Here is an 18,054-nt window from a genome sequence, read left to right on the forward strand (position 1 = left end):
GCTTTTACGACGGTGAGGCGCGGTGTCGCTTCACGGCAGGAGGTGCCGGCCTGGCTTGTGAGGGGGAGAGGCTGAGGGGCTGCCGCCAGCATGAAGCAGAAGAGGAAAGGTATTGTGGTGTGGGGGGGATCGCAGTGCCCGGGGGATGGCGGCAGGGTGGGCTCTGCCCCTCTTCCAGGAGCTGAGGGCAGCGGGGCAGGGCTTTGCCGCCTTCCCCGGCCTTGTGTGTGTGGGGAGTGAGGAGCCACACTTTACCCTGTGTCGGGGTACGGCGGGGGGGGTCTGCGGGACGGGGCTGCTCCTCCTGCTTCCCCCGGCCCTGTGGGGTTGGGAGCCGAGGGGTGGCAGGGCTTTACCACCTCCTCTATCTCTGTGTCTGTCTGTACGTGGAGTGGGAACATGGGGCAAGACCTTGCTCTTCCCCACTCCATGCTCTTTTGGAGGCGGGTGAAGGGCCAGCCCCGACCTTGCACCCCTTGGCACCCCTCTGTCAGCCACCCGTTTTCCCTCCCCACTGTTGAATTGGGCGCTGTCGCTGGGAGGCAGAGTCTTTGCACCCATGTGGGTGCTCAGGAGTTTGCCTTGCTCCTGACTGTCAGACACAGAAGAAGTTCCTGGGGACAGGGCGGTTCAGTTATGGCTGTGCTTTTCCTTCATGGCAAAGCGGAAAAAAAGCAAACAGGGGAAGCTATATGGGGCAGTAAAGGTGATGCAGGGCAGCGTGGGACTGGCAGTGGCCTGGTCTGGCCCATAAAACTGTCTACAGAGAGAGACCACATGGGAGCATCGCTGCGGCGCTTCTCCCGGCTGGGTGTAAATGCCGCTGGATTTCAGCACGGCTGGCAGGAACAGGAACTTCTTGGTGTGGTTGTACGCCTGGCTGTGTCCCTCCTGATGGGTTTTCTGACAAGTTTGGCATGTATATTTTACTGTCCCAACACTTGCTGGTGTAGACAGACCTGCATGAGGTGAAACAAATGCTCCTTGTTGTTAGGAAGCGTGGATGGATCTCTTAAAAGCAATGTCCCTCTTCTCCCAGGGCTGGTATGGAAGAAACATAAGTGATGTATGGAGTCTGTACAGTGCAGACCCTCGTTGCAGCATGGGGTGGGTCTGTGAGGTGTGGCGGAGAAGCTTTAAGGCCCTGATACACTGCCTGTTGCCCTGCACCCTCTCCATGATGGGGTGGGGTTCGCAGAGCTGCCCTCTTTGTTTGGCTTGCCCCGCCGTCCTCAGAACATGTTCCCTTCCTTGCCACATGTACTGGTAACATCACACTAGTCTGACTAGTCTAGTCAGACTAAACTGACTTTAACTTCCAATGACTTTTTATTTCTAGCAGTTTTGCAGATTCTTCTGATGTAAGAGGGTGGAGTTTGTCCTAGAAGGAAAAGAAAACCAGTGATAGGAGGGGGGGACCCCAAGGCCAGGCTGGATGGGGCTTTGAGCAACCTGCTCTAGTGGAGGTGTCCCTGCCCAGGGCAGGGGGTTGGAACTCGATGATCTTTAGGGTCCCTTCCAACTCCAACCATTCTATGATTCTATGACTGTCATTTTTTTGGGGAATGCTGCAAATCAAGAGTGATACGTGGTGGCGAAATTCTCTCTGTAGCAGCAATTGTAGGAAATACTAAATATGAGCTGCAGAGCAGATGCGCCTCAGTTGTCACAAGCAGTTGGAAAGCACTGGCTGTACACGGGGTTTGTTGTTTTGTTCTCATTTCAGGAGACCTCAGCCATGCAGAGCTGATGATGATGACAATAGCTGACATCATAAAGCAACTAATTGAGGCTCACGAGCAGGGGAAAGATGTGAATCTGAACAAGTAAGTCACTTTGGGACGATGCTGAAGGGCTGATCCACCAGTGATGAACGTGTCCTGAACAGTCTCTTACGTTCAGGCTTTATTTTAAAATGTCTTATTTTCCCAGGCTATCGTCGTTTCTCTTAATGTTATGTGATTAAAAAATACCACCGAGAATTGTAAATTATGTGGTGATTTGAAATCATGCCTTGCTGCTTCATTGGCAACGCTCAGAGTACAAAATGGGTTGTACTGGTGAAAAACTCAAAGAAACTCGTCATTGCCTTGTTGTGTTTCCACCTGTGTTCATCCTTCAGTAGTCCTGAAGCCAGTTCCATCAGGGAAAGGAAAGATTAGTTTAGGGGTAAAGTTTAAATCAAATTTTCCTAGCGATGTGTTATAAATGAAGTTGTGGTTTACAGAAAGTTCATCCTTCTTTACATCTGTGGAATAATAAAACCTGAATTTGTCCCACTGTTTCCATTCGTTTCCATGATATAATTTCAAATTTTTTACTGATGCTGGAAATGACTGACATAAATGTCTTGGAAGTGAAGAGAGTGTGTGTATGTAGGGGTTAATGGCGTGGAAGACTTGTGAAAAGAATTAAATCACTGAAAAACTGATAAGCCGGAATCTGTGGGCAGCTTTCACAGTGTTTTGATAAAACGATATGTAGAAGAAAAATATATAGAAAAACTAAAAGCATTGGCAGTTGTTGCATATCAACTTTATTAGGAATTTATTTTCTGTATTGTAATACGCAATGCAGCTGTTACAAGGAATTACTGCTTTTTAAATAAGTTACCTGGAAAGGCAAATTGGGAGAACCAGTCTGGATCTCTATGTAACTGAACAGCGATACCACAGCTCTGCTGTGGAATATGGGTGTGCAAGTCAGAATGGAGTTGTTAATTCGAGATATTTCTGGTTTCAGGCTGAAAACCAAGACGTCGGCCAAGTACGGACTTTCAGCGCAGCCCCGTTTGGTTGACATCATCGCTGCTGTTCCACCCCAGTACCGCAAGGCGCTGGTTCCCAAGCTGAAGGCCAAGCCTATAAGAACTGCCAGCGGGGTAAGCACGTACATCATTCTCTCCATCCACCACCATCCTCTCCCACTCTCATCGATAAATTGTCTTTAATTGTTTTCAAAGACCGTGTTACTGACTGTCCAGAAGCTTTAATAGAGACGTGCTGGCTGCATCGCCAGCTTCTGGGTTGCCTTTTCTATGATGTTGTGCCCACAGGGCTATTGCTTTTGAAGCATTTGGGAGAAGAGTCCTTCACAGGAAGGGCATGGAGCTGTTGGAGCGGGGCCAGAGGAGGCCACGGAGATGCTGGGAGGGCTGGAGCCCCTCTGCTGGGAGGACAGGCTGAGAGAGTCGGGGGGGTTCAGCCTGGAGAAGAGAAGGCTCCGCGGAGACCTTGGAGCCCCTTCCAGTCCCTCAAGGGGCTCCAGGAAAGCTGGGGAAGGACTCTTGATGAGAGAGGGGAGCCCTAGGACGAGGGGGAAGGGTTTTAAATGGAAAAAGGGAAGATTTAGTTTAGATATTAGGAAAAATTCAGCTGTGTGTTTTTGAGCTTCCCTACTGTATACGTAGCATGCCTAAACTCAAGTTAACAAAAAAACCCGAACAACCAAACCAGAAACCAAAATCTGAGAAAGCGTTCAATTTGTATAACTTAAAAAACCCACCCAAAAACAAACTAAAAAAGCCTAAACAAAACCACAAAAAAGCCCTACCCCCCAAAACCCCCTAAATTTCTTTTATTTCTGGCTATAGAATATTTCATTAAACTCTTACTCTAACCAGGATTTTTGAAAACTGGAAATGAGGTATTTCAAGTTGGGTTCCCCAAATTAGTGGACACTTGAAAATCTTAATGTGTCTGTCTCTCCTCCTCTCTGGTCCTGTGGAAAAAAACAACAAAAAAAAAAAGATACCATCTTACACTGTGCTTGTATTTAATGTGTGAAACGCTGCCTGAGATCTCAGCCTGGGGGAAAAAAAAAAAGGCTTTGCTCAGTTAGGGGGAGGGAAGAAGCTATTTTTATTATCTCTGGTTTCTATCTTTTGCTTTTCTCTTCATCTCTCCCCCATTTTCATCTTCCAGATGGTGTTGGGTATGCCTGGTGGCACACTCGTACCCTTGCACTGGTTTAAATGGATGTTAGCTGGTCCTAGTGAATACCTGAATATCATTCTGCATCTTTTCAGGAGGATGGTTAATCGGGCATCTGGTTCTTCATAATATGCAGCCAATTTATTCTGAATTGTGAAGGTATTAAATAGCAGGATTCCTATTTCTTGCTATATTTGTTATCTCCTTCAAGGGTTAACGCACGGATATTGTAGGTGGCAGACTAAGCGGAAAATGTCTTTAAATAGTCTCTGGCAGATGCACATGTATACACAGCCTTCCACCATGCACTTTATTTTAGTAACTTCACAAGCAATTACTATAATTTTTCTCCTCTGTAACTTTGCTTCTTACAGATTGCCGTCGTGGCTGTGATGTGTAAACCCCACAGATGTCCACACATTAACTTCACAGGCAACATATGTGTGTAAGTATCACAGCTTAGGTGACCTAAAAGGACTATTTTCCAGTATTTATGTATAAATCTCGTGTTGCAGTAGCATTGTACTGGGGACAGGCTTTCTTTCTGCACAAACACAAAGTTCCAGATTGCCAATACTTGCACATTACACTTAAAAAATGTGCTTGTTTTCAGTTTTGATTCAAGGAGGGCACCTTTTTCTTTCATGGGCCAGAGCCTGCTTACCTTTAGTAGATACACGCTTTTGTGAATATAATAACCAGGAGAATAAGTCTTATGAGGAGCGGCTGAGGGAGCTGGGGGTGTTCAGCCTGGAGAAGAGGAGGCTGAGGGGAGACCTTCTCGCTCTCTACAACTCCCTGAAAGGAGGGTGTAGTGAGGCGGGGTTGGTCTCTTCTGCCAAGGGACAGGTGATGGGACAAGAGGAAACAGCCTCAAGTTGTGCCAGGGGAGGTTTAGGATGGATATTAGGAGCAATTTCTTCATGGAAAGGATTGTCAAGCCTTGGAATGGGCTGCCCAGGGCAGTGGTTGAGGCACCATCCCTGGGGGTATTTAAAAGCCGGGTTGACATAGTGCTTAGAGACATGGTTTAGTGATGGGGTTTTGTCAGTGTTGGGTTGATTGGTTGAGCTCAACGATCTGAAAGGTCCCTTCCAACCTAAACAATTCCGTGATTCTGTGTGCTAATAATAAATGCATGTATTACTGCGTTAGGGTGTGCAGGTGTGTTGTGCACACGACTGGGTCCCTGAGCAGGTTGGAGAAGACTATTATGGAAAAGAAACAGGGCTCCATCTGAAAAGTTTGAAAGCTGCTGAACCGAGACCCACCTGAGGAGGTGCAGGTGGTGTCTGCACAGACTTGCTCGGTGACACCGTCTGGCTCTGGAAGGAAACGAGAGCGCAGATGGAGGGGAAGGCCTGCAGCTGCCAAGAGCTCGTGGCGTTAAGGGAGTAACTTCAGAGTTTTATTTGAATTGAGAAACACAAGCTGGCTTTACCTTGACGTATATTACCTCTGTTTGACTTCAGAGCCTGTGCACCTGAAATCTCATGGGTTTTTTCTAACCACGTCAGTTCATCTATTTCAAAACGTTGCTTCTCTTTCCTGCCTTGTCACTCCTGAAACATCCGTGTGTTTCACTACCAGCTGCCCGACAGAGAGCCTTCTTGTTTTCGCATGAGCAGTTATTCTGTTTGAGATGTTCCAGGTAATTACCTGTAGGAAATGCCTTCAATCGGATCGCCCAACTTTTGCCAGCAAATTAATTTGACTGCGGTAATTTGGTAATTAATTTTATAGCCGTGACAGATGACTTGGGTCGAGTTTGCAGGGCAGGCAGCGAGGAAACTAATCAATTATAGTGTGAACCGAATGTGTCTGATCTGATAGAGATGGCATTATCTTAGTCTGGGCGTTGGAGATCTGCACCGGGAGTAACAACGCGCCGGCTGCTCTGTTCCTGGGGCTGTTGGAGGAGCTCAGCGCCGAAGGGGCTGTCAACCCTCCCCTCTCAGGTCATCTTTGAGCACAGAACAGCTGCAGATTGGTCATTAATCCCACAGGATTATTCTGAGTCCTTCAGAATAAATTCATGTTCCTTTTAATTATTATCTGCCGTGTATCATTCCTCTCCTGACTAGCAGTCCTGCTGTGATAGCCACAAGTCTGCCGTGCTCTGTCGCGGAATAAGAGCCTCTAGGTGTGGAAACTGTCATTTAATACCAAACTGCCATAGGGTAATCCGGAGTAGATGGACTGTATTCCTTTGAAATAGACTTAAAATGCTGTATTTATTAAATAGCGTGTTCCTGAATTCACAAAACAAGTGTAAATAAGCAACCTGCTCTAGTGGAGGTGTCCCTGCCCAGGGCAGGGGGGTTGGAACTCGATGATCTTTAAGGTCCCTTCCAGCTCTAACCATTCTGTGATTCTGTGAAGAGATTTAACTTCTATAAATTTCTGGAAAAGAAATGTAGGTTGTGTAACAGGATGATCTCTCTGTTTTATGTCTTTCTGTGCCAAACAAAAATCATATTTTACATCAAGTGAGTCAAAGTTTTTGAATATTTGAAATATTTAATTCTTTTACGATTGTAAAATTGTTTTTTAAAATCTAATAATCTGTGTGTAACTGTTACTCCAAAACTCTGGCAGCTCCCTAAGATAATGCCATGTTCCAGAAATAGGTTCACAGTACATTTTCCTTCTAGTAAGTCTTGTCAAGTTGTTTCATGTGGATGTAGCCGTTTGGCAGGTCTGAACTGCTTTTTGACATCCCATTCTCATTAAAATTAAATGAAACAACTGTTTTGCACTGTATACTCAGTGTTTGTAAACAGGCATAGGCTCAGTTCCTCTCAGTGCTACTGGGTGTCACAGAATCACTCTCCAGCGTGTGCTTTTGGGTCTGTACCGATATTTACATCGAGTGATGCAGAAACACAGGAATTTATTTGTTTAACCCCTGCTCTGAGCTGACCGGTGTGAGCTGGCTTTAGGCTGGAAGCTGTATTGCAGCGTTAAGGTACTGTAGAGCTTGAGCTAATTAGGACTTCCTTTGGTGGGTTTGGTTTTGTCTATAGGAGAGCTCCAGAGAGCAGTTGGTGTGTTGCTGTGGTCAGGCTGTCTCCAATTTCATAGAATCATAGAACGGCTTGGGTTGGAAGGGACCTTAAAGACCATCCAGTTCCATCCCCGTGCCCTGGGCAGGGACACCTCCCACCAGAACAGGTTGCTCCGAGCCCCCTCCAACCTGGCCTTGAACCCCTCCAGGGATGGGGCAGCCACAGCTTCTCTGGGCAACCTGGGCCAGGCTCTCACCACCCTCACAGCAAAGAACTTCTTCCCCACATCTCAGCTCCATCTCCCCTCTTTCAGTGTCAAACCCTTCCCCCTCCTCCTAGGGCTCCCCTGCCTGATCCAGAGTCCCTCCCCAGCTTTCCTGGAGCCCCTTGAGGGACTGGAAGGGGCTCCAAGGTCTCCCCAGAGCCTTCTCTTCTCCAGGCTGAACCCCGCCAACTCTCTCAGCCTGTCCTTCCAGCAGAGGGGCTCCAGCCCTCCCAGCATCTCCGTGGCCTCCTCTGGCCCCGCTCCAACAGCTCCATGTCTCTCCTGTGCTGAGGCCCCAGAGCTGGAGGCAGCACTGGGGGGGGGTCTCCCCAGAGCGGAGCAGAGGGGCAGAATCCCCCCCTCTCCCTGCTGGCCACGCTGCTGGGGATGCAGCCCAGGGTGTGGGGGGCTTTCTGGGCTGCCAGCGGACGTTGCCAGCTCGTGTTGAGCTTCTTATCCCCCAGCATCCCCAAGTCCTTCTCCTCGGGGAAGACGTTGCGTTCCCCTGCCTTTCTGGTGAGAGATGTGGTAGTTGGAGCAGTGTCTGCTCAGCCTACACCCTCTTGTCTACCCATACCCCAGACACATGGGTTAAGTCATTGTAATTGCATGAGTTTGATGCCTGTTTTCTGTCTTTTTATATTTGCAGGTACTGCCCAGGTGGACCCGATTCTGATTTTGAATATTCAACACAGTCTTACACTGGATATGAGGTATTACTTTGGTCTGCCATAACGCGTTGCCTCCACTCTCTATGAGCTTGGGTTAGCCCACTCCTTATTTCTACGAATTCACCCATGTTGCAAGAATAAAAAACAAAAGCTGACTTGACGAACTTCTAAGATCCAAAGCAGCTCAACTACAGGCCTGGAAATTCTTCTCAATTATTGTAGCAGCTGGTTTTTTTCTCTTCACCTTGCTGCGGTTTATGCTGTTATACGTGTACTGTGCTGTAGAGCGGGAGTGAGCAGCCTGGGGTTCTGAGCAGGGCGAGTGCAGTGTTGTGGCTGTACCCCATGGCTTGCTGGTGGGACAACAGCTCTTAATCGGAATTTCCAGCTCTGGAAAGCAGTGAGGGAGGAAGAGCAGTTGAAGGTGACGTTGCTGTCTCCCACGGGATGCCGCTGCATGGAGTTTATTGGAGTAAAGGCTAACTGTGATTCCTACAGCAGTTATCCATCTGCAGCAAAATGTTCCAAACTAAACAGTCTCGCAGAAACTACAGTTTTACTTGGGGCTTAACATGGGTTTAAGGGAAAGGAACAGAGAAGGCAGAGCCAGACTCCTCCTCAGAGCTGCCCAGTGGAAGGATGAGAGGCAACAAGCATGAGTTGGAACGTGGAAAATTGTGCCTTAATGTAAGAAGAGAATATTCTAACATGTTGGTTGTCAAACACTTGAGTAGGGATCTAGAGAGGTTTTGGGATCTCTGTCCTTAAAGATACTCAAACACTGGACACAGCCCTGAGCATCCTGTCCTAACTGGACCTGCTTTCAGTCCTGTCCAGCCTACAGGACCCTGTGGGTTAAAAAAGCTCAAGCTTTGGAAAAAAAGCCCATTATTTGATTTTTCTGCCTCTGAAATTACATCTCTGCCCTGATAAGTCTGTATCTGCAGTGATATCTCCCTAAATATATATAAGAAAATAGCACTCTCCTCTTGTCTGCCAACAGTTTAATAGCAAAAGATCTTGTTGTGACTAAATTATTGTGACTGGTTTTCACAAAAAAATCTCATAGCTGTTGTAGATACCTATATAGATATAAAGTAGTAAAATACAAATGGGATTAACTTGGTAACCAGTGTCACAGCCTCCTTTTAATACGGATTTTGTCTCTTACTTGTTTTTCAGTGGTTTGAAACTTGTCCCATTAATGCAAAGTAGAAAAAGTAAAATAAACACACACAGGATTTATAATTCATGTTGTTTGGATATGTGGTGTTTAATACTAACAGCATGTGGGAGTTATGCATGATTTAAAGAGTCCTCATCCTTTAGAGCTCTTAATGTAACAGATACGAAATACCAAACAAATCCAGGATACACAAACTACTTGAAAACCTTATCTAAGAGTATTACTAATAAGCTTACAACAGCTATTAATATAAAAAGTACGTTAATAGGGATTTCAACTGAAAGAATATGTTTAGATGAAAGAATATTTGAAGTTTAGACTGAGTTCTAGAGGACACTCCTTGGATAACTTGTGCAAGTGAATTAAAACCGAGATGAACAGAACAGGAAAACTTGTATTTTGAAAAGCATTTTGTTTGTGATTTTTTTTGAGGCTTACTACAGAGATCCCTTATCCATCCTGCCATAATGCACTAAAATTTTGAAAAATATAGTCATTCTCTTTATGTCTTATTACTACCTAAGGATAAAAAAATGTGTTAAGGAGTCAAATCCAAATTTACAATTGGATGGATTCTCTGGAAGTTTGAAAGACTGTAGGGTCCATGAGGATTTGAAGAATTTGAAGCATTTCGGTGCTAAAAGTTGTTTTTTGTATTTTTTTTTTTATTTTCCACTGTGGGGTTGGTTGTTTTTTTTTTTAAAAAAAAAAAGTTTACAAAATGGATCTCCTTGTGTTTTTTAGCCAACGTCCATGAGGGCCATTCGGGCTCGGTATGACCCATATCTCCAGACAAGACATAGAGTGGAACAGGTAAATTTTTACAGCGAAAGGGGAACGCTTTGTGATTGTGATGAAAATAATGATAATCCTTTCAATCGCCTGAACTGGTGTGCTCAAAGGGTTGTGATCAGCAGCGCTAAGTCCAGCTGGAGACCAGTCTCAACCTGAGAGACCTGGACAAAGCTGGAGAAATAGGATGGGAGGAAACTCTTGAAGTTCAACAAAGGGAGCTGCCAAGTCCTGCCTCTGGGGAGGAACAACCCCAGGCACCAGCGCATACTGGGAGTTGACCAGATGGACAGAAAAAGACCTGGGTGTCCTGGTGGACACCAAGTTAACCATAAGCAGCATTGTGGGCTCCTGGTGGACACCAAGTTGACCACGAGCAGCATTGCAACCTTGAGTCAAAGGCAGCCAGCAATCTCTTGGGATTACTTAGGGTGAGTGTTGCCAACAGGTCAAGGGAGGGGGTACTTCTGGCCTCAGCAGTGGTGAGACCCCACCTGGAGAGCTCTGTCCAGTTCTGTGCTCCCCAGAAGAAGACATGAACATACTGGAGCAAGTCTAGCAAAGGGCCGCTTAAGATGATGAAGGGACTGGAGCATCTGAGGAGACGCTAAGAGAGCCAAGACTGTTTAGGCTGGGAAAGAGGTGGCTGGGGGGAATCTTACCAGTGTGTATAAATACCTGGTGGGAGACACTAAGAAGATGGAGCCAGGCTCTTCTCAGTGATACCCAGTAACAGGACAGGATGCAACTGGCACAAATTGAAACATGAGAAATTCCATCTGAACATCAGGAAACAGTTTTTAATTGTGAGAGTGACCGAGCACTGGACCGGGGTTGCCCAGAGAGATTGTGTGGTCTCCATGCTATGAAATGCTCAGAGCCTGGCTGGACACAGCACTGAACAAACTGCTGGAGCTGATGCTGCTTTTAGAAGAGAGATTGGACTAGGTCATCTCCAGAGGACCCTTCCAACCTCAGCATTTCACGATTATCATAGAATCATAGAATGGTTTGGGTTGGAAGGGACCTTAAAGATCATCTAGTTCCAACCCCCCTGCCATGTTAGCCTTTAATTCTATGTCAGGCTGACTTGAACCCCATAAAAGAATTATTTTTAGATCTTTTAATTGTCTAACGGTCATTTCCGTTAGATAAATGACAAGTTTTGAACCTCTTCTAAGATGTTATCTGTTCTGAACCATCCCTGATTACTGATAGGAGACCCTATTGCAACAAAATTGTACTGAACTTCTGTGCCAGTTGCTCGTTCTTGATAATTAATTACCTGGAGAATTTAGTACTGAAATAGTGTCTTTCCTACCAAAATGATTTTTTTAGGGTCTCCGCTGGGAATTAGATCTGAAGAGTTTCTCAGTCCTGTTCTGCTTTGACTGGTTTCCTGTCTATATCCAAATCCGTTGGAAGATTCTCCATGGATTCAGTGTAGTACTTTTCTCCCCCAAGTTTTTAAGTTAGTTCTACCTGGATTGAAGCAGATGCGAGGAAACTCTCCTTACTGGGCATATCTAAGCCAGCTTCAAACTGGAACCAGTAATTCCCACCAGCAAGATGCCAGCCTCAAATAATTCTGCTTTGTCAAGAGAACCTGTTCTGCTGGGCTCAATATATGTCTTGTGTTCTTGCGGTAGAAAAATAATTTTTGAGGTTTTTTTGGGGGGAGATTATAAGAAATCTGTACAAAAGTGTTAATGGTTTGTCATTCGTTAAAGATACGACAATTAAAGAAGGAAACGCTGTGTAGGAATGTCGGGATTTTCGGAGAAGTCTTTTAGATAAGTCCCTCATTGGTAATTTTTCCCTGGTACTTTTAATTTTCCAGCTGAAGCAGTTGGGCCACAGTGTGGATAAAGTGGAGTTCATTGTGATGGGTGGGACGTTCATGGCCCTGCCCGAGGAGTACAGAGATTACTTCATCAGAAACCTTCACGATGCCTTATCGGGTCACACTTCCAACAACGTAGCAGAGGCCGTCAGGTAAGCACCTTGGTTTTCTTTAAGGTAATTATTTAAAAGTGTTCTTTAACTGATGTAAGTACAGAAAATACTGAAAACAAAAATTCAGGCCTTTTTAAAGTTTTTTTTTTATTTTATTTTATTTTAAAAGCAGTGTTTATCCAAGTGCATGTTTAGGCACAGAATATTTATAGCTCAGCTTGCAGCATTGCTCTGTGTACTGCATAGCGCCGGCAGAAGATAGGGCTGTGGTTTATCTATTTTCTCACGTAGGAAACGCTAAGCTGCTTCTAATTCCTTGGCATTCCATCTGGACTTCTACCTTTTTATGCCTCATCACCTTGATTTGGAGTTGTGACGAATCCCATTGCCATGGGATTTATTTCCTTTGGCTGGGAAGGGGAGCTGATCCTGGCTTGGAGGGAGGCCAGACGTCAGCTCCCGTAAGGGATGACTCACCCCCGAGAGCGTCAGCGCTCAGGAGCTCCCGGCCCCTTCCAGTCTCCAACGCAGTTACCCTTGCAGTGTTTCCGTGTGATGGGGAGATGCTCCTCTTCTCACGTTACGGTCGATGAACCGAAAATCCGAGGCTGACTTACTCGTGTGTGATTTGGGTTGTTAAATACATAACTTTTCAGTGTATTTTGCGGTATGAAAATGTGAAGGAAAAAAGAGAGATTTGACACTTTGGAGCTGTTAAAACCAGCTGAGCATCCCCACAGACGGTTTTGGTTTGCTGCCTTGTCATCATTCAGTGCAACGGATTTTCCTTGATACCATTATCATCTACTAAAGGAAGTGGTGTTAAAACTGAACAGGACTAGCCCTTGCCTCCCTTCTTTGTATTTTAAAGCTGTAATTTCGTTTGTTTTCCTCTGGAGGGCAGCAAACAGCTGGTTTTCTTTGGGTTTTTTTTTCTTGTCACTCAAAGACCAGACAAAAAATGCTGTGTTGCTCTTTCCAAGTGGGTTTTATCAGGATAAAATCACGAACAAGTTTGGGAAAAGAATTGCTTTTCTTTTGCTCCGGTGCCCTGGTTGTGAGCACAGCAGGACGCAGCCCGTTACGGAAGGAGGGTGGTGTTTGCAGGTTGTATGTACAAACACAGCACTGATTTCAATATACGTCAGGTGGTTCACAATGTGGTTATTCCATATTTCTTTCTGCTGCAGGTGTCTAGCAAATTTTATTGGACCTAAAATAGCTTTTCGAGTAGCCTGTCCTTTGCTCTGCAGATTGGGGAAACTTATTTATGACACAGACCCTGTGATCAAGTAATTTTAAGCGCATGCAAAAATGAAGTGACTCTGAAGTCAGTGTGCTGCCTCGCAAGCAATGTGAGAAAACCTGCCCTAACAATTTATGGTTTGGTTTTTTTTCCAGCAGATAAATAAAGGTTTATATTGTTAACATAAAATTCACGTTAAATGCTTAGTAAATGGAGGTATGTGGGAGTTATTCTAGTTGCGCTCCCTAAATATTCTAGAGGCGAGAAAATTGGGTTCAAGATGAATCAGACCTTTTACATTTTGTGCTACTAGTGTTTCGCTGTTGTACTGTGTCATTGCAGTGCTGTTTGGAGATGGTCAGTGACACTTGGAATAAACATTCAGGGTTGAATTGATTTCTCTTTGTACGTGAGATTTCAGCCCTTCTCTCTCACTACTTCCATCCACATGGGGAATACTGACAATATTTTACTTGTTTTACATTGTGGGCGCTGCGTGAGGTGATAACCTGAGATCTGGTCTCTCTAACTCCTTACTCTGATGATGGTAGCCTTGAGATTTTTCCTCCTTGTGCAAATCATTAGTTGATTTTAGATTTTGTACAGCGATTTCCCTAATGGGGAAAAAGACCTTCAGCCAGGATACTTCTTAAAAAGTTTCTGAGCATGACCTTTGATTAAACCCGTGCAGCATCTATCTATGTAGGCTTTGGTCCACCTCACTGTGAACACTTTTTTTTTTTTTTTTTTCCTCTTTTGTCTGGTCATTTCTTTACTTTGTCCTAAACTCGAGCTCTGTGTCTACGTCCAGTGCTGTCTGTCGCTGGTAGTGATAATGCTGACCTATACGGTCTGAATTGTGTGGCACCGAAGGGCTCACCTGTCTGGCATCCTCTTCTTGATGTAATTTTGAATTTTCTTCGTGTAGTACTTCGTCATGATCAGCCCTTTGCAGCTTCTGGTCCCAGTTAATCTGATAAAAAGGATGTGACCAGTACAGTATGACCGTAGCCTGCCATGGAGGCATGTCCTGTTCCTCGCCAAGGAACCGGCACTGCAAGGCTGACTAAAGAAATAAGGCCTCAAACTGTGCTGGCCCTTGGACTCCAGCCGATATTCTGAGTTGGCGCCTGGCTTTCTTGCAGGTACAGAGTCTTATGGTAAATCCAGCCTCGTGGTAAATCACAAAGTGCAAACCCAGCAGTGCCGCTGTGAGAGAAGTGATGTGGGACTGGGAGTGTCTGGCTCAGGGAATTGGGGCAGTGCTCTAGCCAGCCCCGGCCAAGTGGAATCAAGAGAATGGTGAGAGTTGGAAGGGACCTTAAAGACCATCCAGTTCCAACCCCCTGCCCTGGGCAGGGACACCTCCCACCAGACCAGGTTGCTCCAAGCCCCCTCCAACCTGGCCTTGAACCCCTCCAGGGATGGGGCAGCCACAGCTTCTCTGGGCAACCTGGGCCAGGCTCTCACCACCCTCACAGCAAAGAACTTCTTCCCCACATCTCATCTCCATCTCCCCTCTTTCAGTGTCAAACCCTTCCCCCTCCTCCTAGGGCTCCCCTCCCTCATCCAGAGTCCCTCCCCAGCTTTCCTGGAGCCCCTTGAGGGACTGGAAGGGGCTCCAAGGTCTCCCCGGAGCCTTCTCTTCTCCAGGCTGAACCCCCCCAACTCTCTCAGCCTGTCCTCCCAGCAGAGGGGCTCCAGCCCTCCCAGCATCTCCGTGGCCTCCTCTGGCCCCGCTCCAACAGGTCCATGTCTCTCCTGTGCTGAGGCCCCAGAGCTGGAGGCAGCACTGGGGGGGGTCTCCCCAGAGCGGAGCAGAGGGGCAGAATCCCCCCCCTCTCCCTGCTGGCCACGCTGCTGGGGATGCAGCCCAGGGTGCGGGGGGCTTTCTGGGCTGCCAGCGCACGTTGCCGGCTTGTGTTGAGCTTCTCATCCCCCAACACCCCCAAGTCCTTCTCAGGGAAATATATAAGTCTGAAGCTGTGGTTTTATCATCAGTGGAGAGAACAGGATCTTCGTGGGATGCCTCAGAACATCCAGGCTCGGTTGCTGCTTTAAACTGTTTGCTGGTAAACTGGGTGTCTGACTTGGGAGGTGTGAAGAACTCCCTTTATACCTGTATTTGTAAAGCGGTAGGAGATCCTTATTGCATGAGTGGACCTCAAGTGAGTTAAAGTTTTGGTTTTTATGGGTGAGTGTAGAAGTGACTGTATTTACATACATGAACTCACCAACCAAAGGTGTGATTTTTAAAAAGATAAACAGAGAATCTGCCAGGCTTTCATAGCGACTCTGTTGTGAGTGGAGGAAGGAAACGACTTCCCTGAGAAAGTGTTATGGGTGTTCAATGTTTCTGTAGCACCTCCTTATTGAGGTAATAAACACTGTTTAGACTATTCAGACACAAGTCTTTGCTCAAGGTGCTTTGATATGCTTTGGAAATAAGGTGGCCAAGGAATGAGTAAAGAATTGCAGAGCCAGAGGGGATCTTTGTGTGCAACAAGACTGAGAAGTTCTAATTTTTATCTGCCGAGAACACCACTAAGGAGATTTTGGTGGCACTTCTAGATGCCTATCAAGCAAGGTTGTGGACTTGGTGATAAGCTTCCCTTCTTTAGGAGGAGATTTGTAATTACTGCTGAAGAATCACTGAAGGACAAGATTTTTCTTTTTGTACAGTAGAGAAATACATCTTTCTCTGGGGGTTGTTCCCATCAAGCGTTGATGTGATTGCGGCTGCCTTCGCTCCTTCCGGAGGACAGTGAACCAAGGAGGTGTAAAATGCACATGCAAATTGCTGCTCCCCTTCATTCTGCTCTTCTCACCTGACCCGTGAGTCATTAAAGGTGCCAGGCATACTTCACCGCCACCGTGACTCACCACTTAACTCCAGCACCTCTTCTCTCAGCCAGGATCTGACTTTTAATTAATGAGTGAGGCCAAAGGAGAACGTGCCTGTGTCGAGAAAGGCAGGTCTCAGGAAGTTTCCCCTGGGCTCCGCACCTTTGCGGCTCCTTGGACTGTAACATCAAGCCCGGAATCATGGAATTGTCAGAGTTGGAAGGGACCTCTAGAGATCATCCAGTCCAACTCCCCTGACAAAGCAGGGTTGCCCAGAGCACATCACTCAGGGCTGCATCCAGGCGGGTCTTGAAGATCTCCAGAGAAGGGGACTCCACGACCTCCCTGGGCAGCCTGTTCCAGGGCTCTGGCACCCTCACCAGAAAGAAGTTTCTCCTCATATTTGAATGGAACTTCCTATGTTCCAGCTTGTGCCCATTGCCCTTTGTCCTATCGCTGGAAACCACTGAAAAGAGTCCAGCTCCATCATCCTTCAACCCACCTTTTAGGTACTTGTAAACATAGACAAGGTCTCCCCTCAGCCTTCTCTTCTCCAGGCTAAAGAGCCCCAGCTCTTTGAGCCTTTCCTCATCAGGGAGATGCTCCAATCCCTCAATCATCTTAGTTGCCCTACACTGGACTCTCTCCAGTAGTTTCATGTCTCTCTTGAACTGGGGAGCCCAGAACTGGACACAGTATTCCAGTTGTGGCCTCACCAGTGCAGAGTAGAGGGGGAGAATGACCTCCCTTGACCTACTGGCCACACTCTTCCCTATGCAGCCCAGGGTCCCATTGCTCCTCTTGGCCACAAGGGCACATTGCTGGCTCACGGAAAGTTTGCTATCCACCAGGACTCCCAGATCCTTCTCCTCAGTAGTGCTTTCCAGAATATCTATCCCTAACCTATATTGGTGCCTGGCGTTCTTCCTCCCCAGGTGTAGGACCCTACATTTGCCCATGTTGAACATCATTAGGTTCTTGTCTGCCCAGCTCTCCAGCCTGTCCAGGTCATGCTGGATGGTGGCACAGCCCTCTGGAGTGTCGGCCAGCCCTCCCAGTTTGGTATCCTCAGCGAACTTGCTGGGGATACACTCTGTCCCCTCGTCCAGGTCATTGATGAATATGTTGAACAGGACTGGGCCGAGTATTGACCCCTGGGGGACACCGCTGGTTACAGGCCTCCAACTTGACCCAGCTCCATTAATCACAACCCTCTGAGTTCTGTCACACAGCCAGCTCTCAATCCGCCTCACTGCCCCCTCATCTAGCCCGCACTTCCTTAATTTTTTAATGAGGATGTTATGGGCTTCTCTTAGTGTATTTAAAACCGCACATAAATGATTTTTTACAATTTTGTTTTAACAGCATCATGCATTGTCTGATGTTCGATCTGGTCATAAATCCCATCGTTAATGGCAAAGTAAGGAGGAGATAAAATTGCCGGAACCTCATGTTCTGCAATCCAAGTACCTTGTGTACCTGATATTTATGTGACGATATTCAGGTGCACAGCAGACATAGTAACTGTTTCCATAATAGGTCTGTAAGCCCAGACTGGTTCGGCTTCGCATCCACTCATCGGTCTCTTAAAAGGCTCATTTTCCACTTGCATCGTGCGTTGAAGCCCAGAACCTGCAGAAGTGAGTACTGTGACTCCTCCTGGAGAAATTGCAGCTCCTGAATATCGGACGACACCCTGAGACTGCCTTTTTCTTTGCCTCGTCATCGATCTCTTTCGCCGAGTGGCCTTTTGTGTTTCCACCGTCAGCTGGGTGTTCCGCTGGGCTGGGGAGCGGGCAGCAGGGCTTCCCGCTGCCGCAAATATTTTCGTGATGCAGGAGGAAATTTCCTGCAGGTATCCCAAAAAGCCGTATTGATCTTCTGGCAAGCGGTCAGCAGAGACATCCAGCCACTTTAGAGCCTTCGCTGAAAGAGCAGACACGGGTTTTAAATAACCCCTGCTTAGGGCTGGATTATTGTGTGTCCAGTTTAAGAACTCTTAACCCCTCTGAGGAAGAAGAAAAGCCCTGAGCGCTGGCAGCTCCAGCAGCAGTTGGTTTGATCTATGGAGCTCCTGATGCATTTTAAAACCCAGCTGGAAATCACTCTTCTCGAAAGTGACAGATCAGAGCAACCCCTGAAAAATGCATTTTG

At 46.6% G+C, this 18,054-nt stretch overlaps 1 protein-coding gene across 2 annotated transcripts in view; it reads left to right on the forward strand.

Moving 5' to 3' along the window:
- ELP3 (elongator acetyltransferase complex subunit 3) overlaps positions 1–18,054 on the forward strand; it is a 97,845-nt gene continuing 79,791 nt past the window's right edge. The window contains exons 1-7 of one of the 2 annotated variants that reach the window (XM_074153961.1): positions 1–109; positions 1,727–1,826; positions 2,743–2,881; positions 4,307–4,377; positions 7,855–7,918; positions 9,807–9,875; positions 11,695–11,849. In XM_074153961.1, coding sequence (XP_074010062.1) covers positions 91–109; positions 1,727–1,826; positions 2,743–2,881; positions 4,307–4,377; positions 7,855–7,918; positions 9,807–9,875; positions 11,695–11,849 — 617 coding nt within the window. In that variant the 5' untranslated portion in view covers positions 1–90. The remainder of the gene's footprint in view (positions 110–1,726; positions 1,827–2,742; positions 2,882–4,306; positions 4,378–7,854; positions 7,919–9,806; positions 9,876–11,694; positions 11,850–18,054) is intronic. The other variant, XM_074153962.1, reaches the window with a different exon arrangement.

This window comes from Numenius arquata, chromosome 9, assembly GCF_964106895.1.
Source record: "Numenius arquata chromosome 9, bNumArq3.hap1.1, whole genome shotgun sequence".
Taxonomy (NCBI): Eukaryota; Metazoa; Chordata; class Aves; order Charadriiformes; family Scolopacidae; genus Numenius; species Numenius arquata.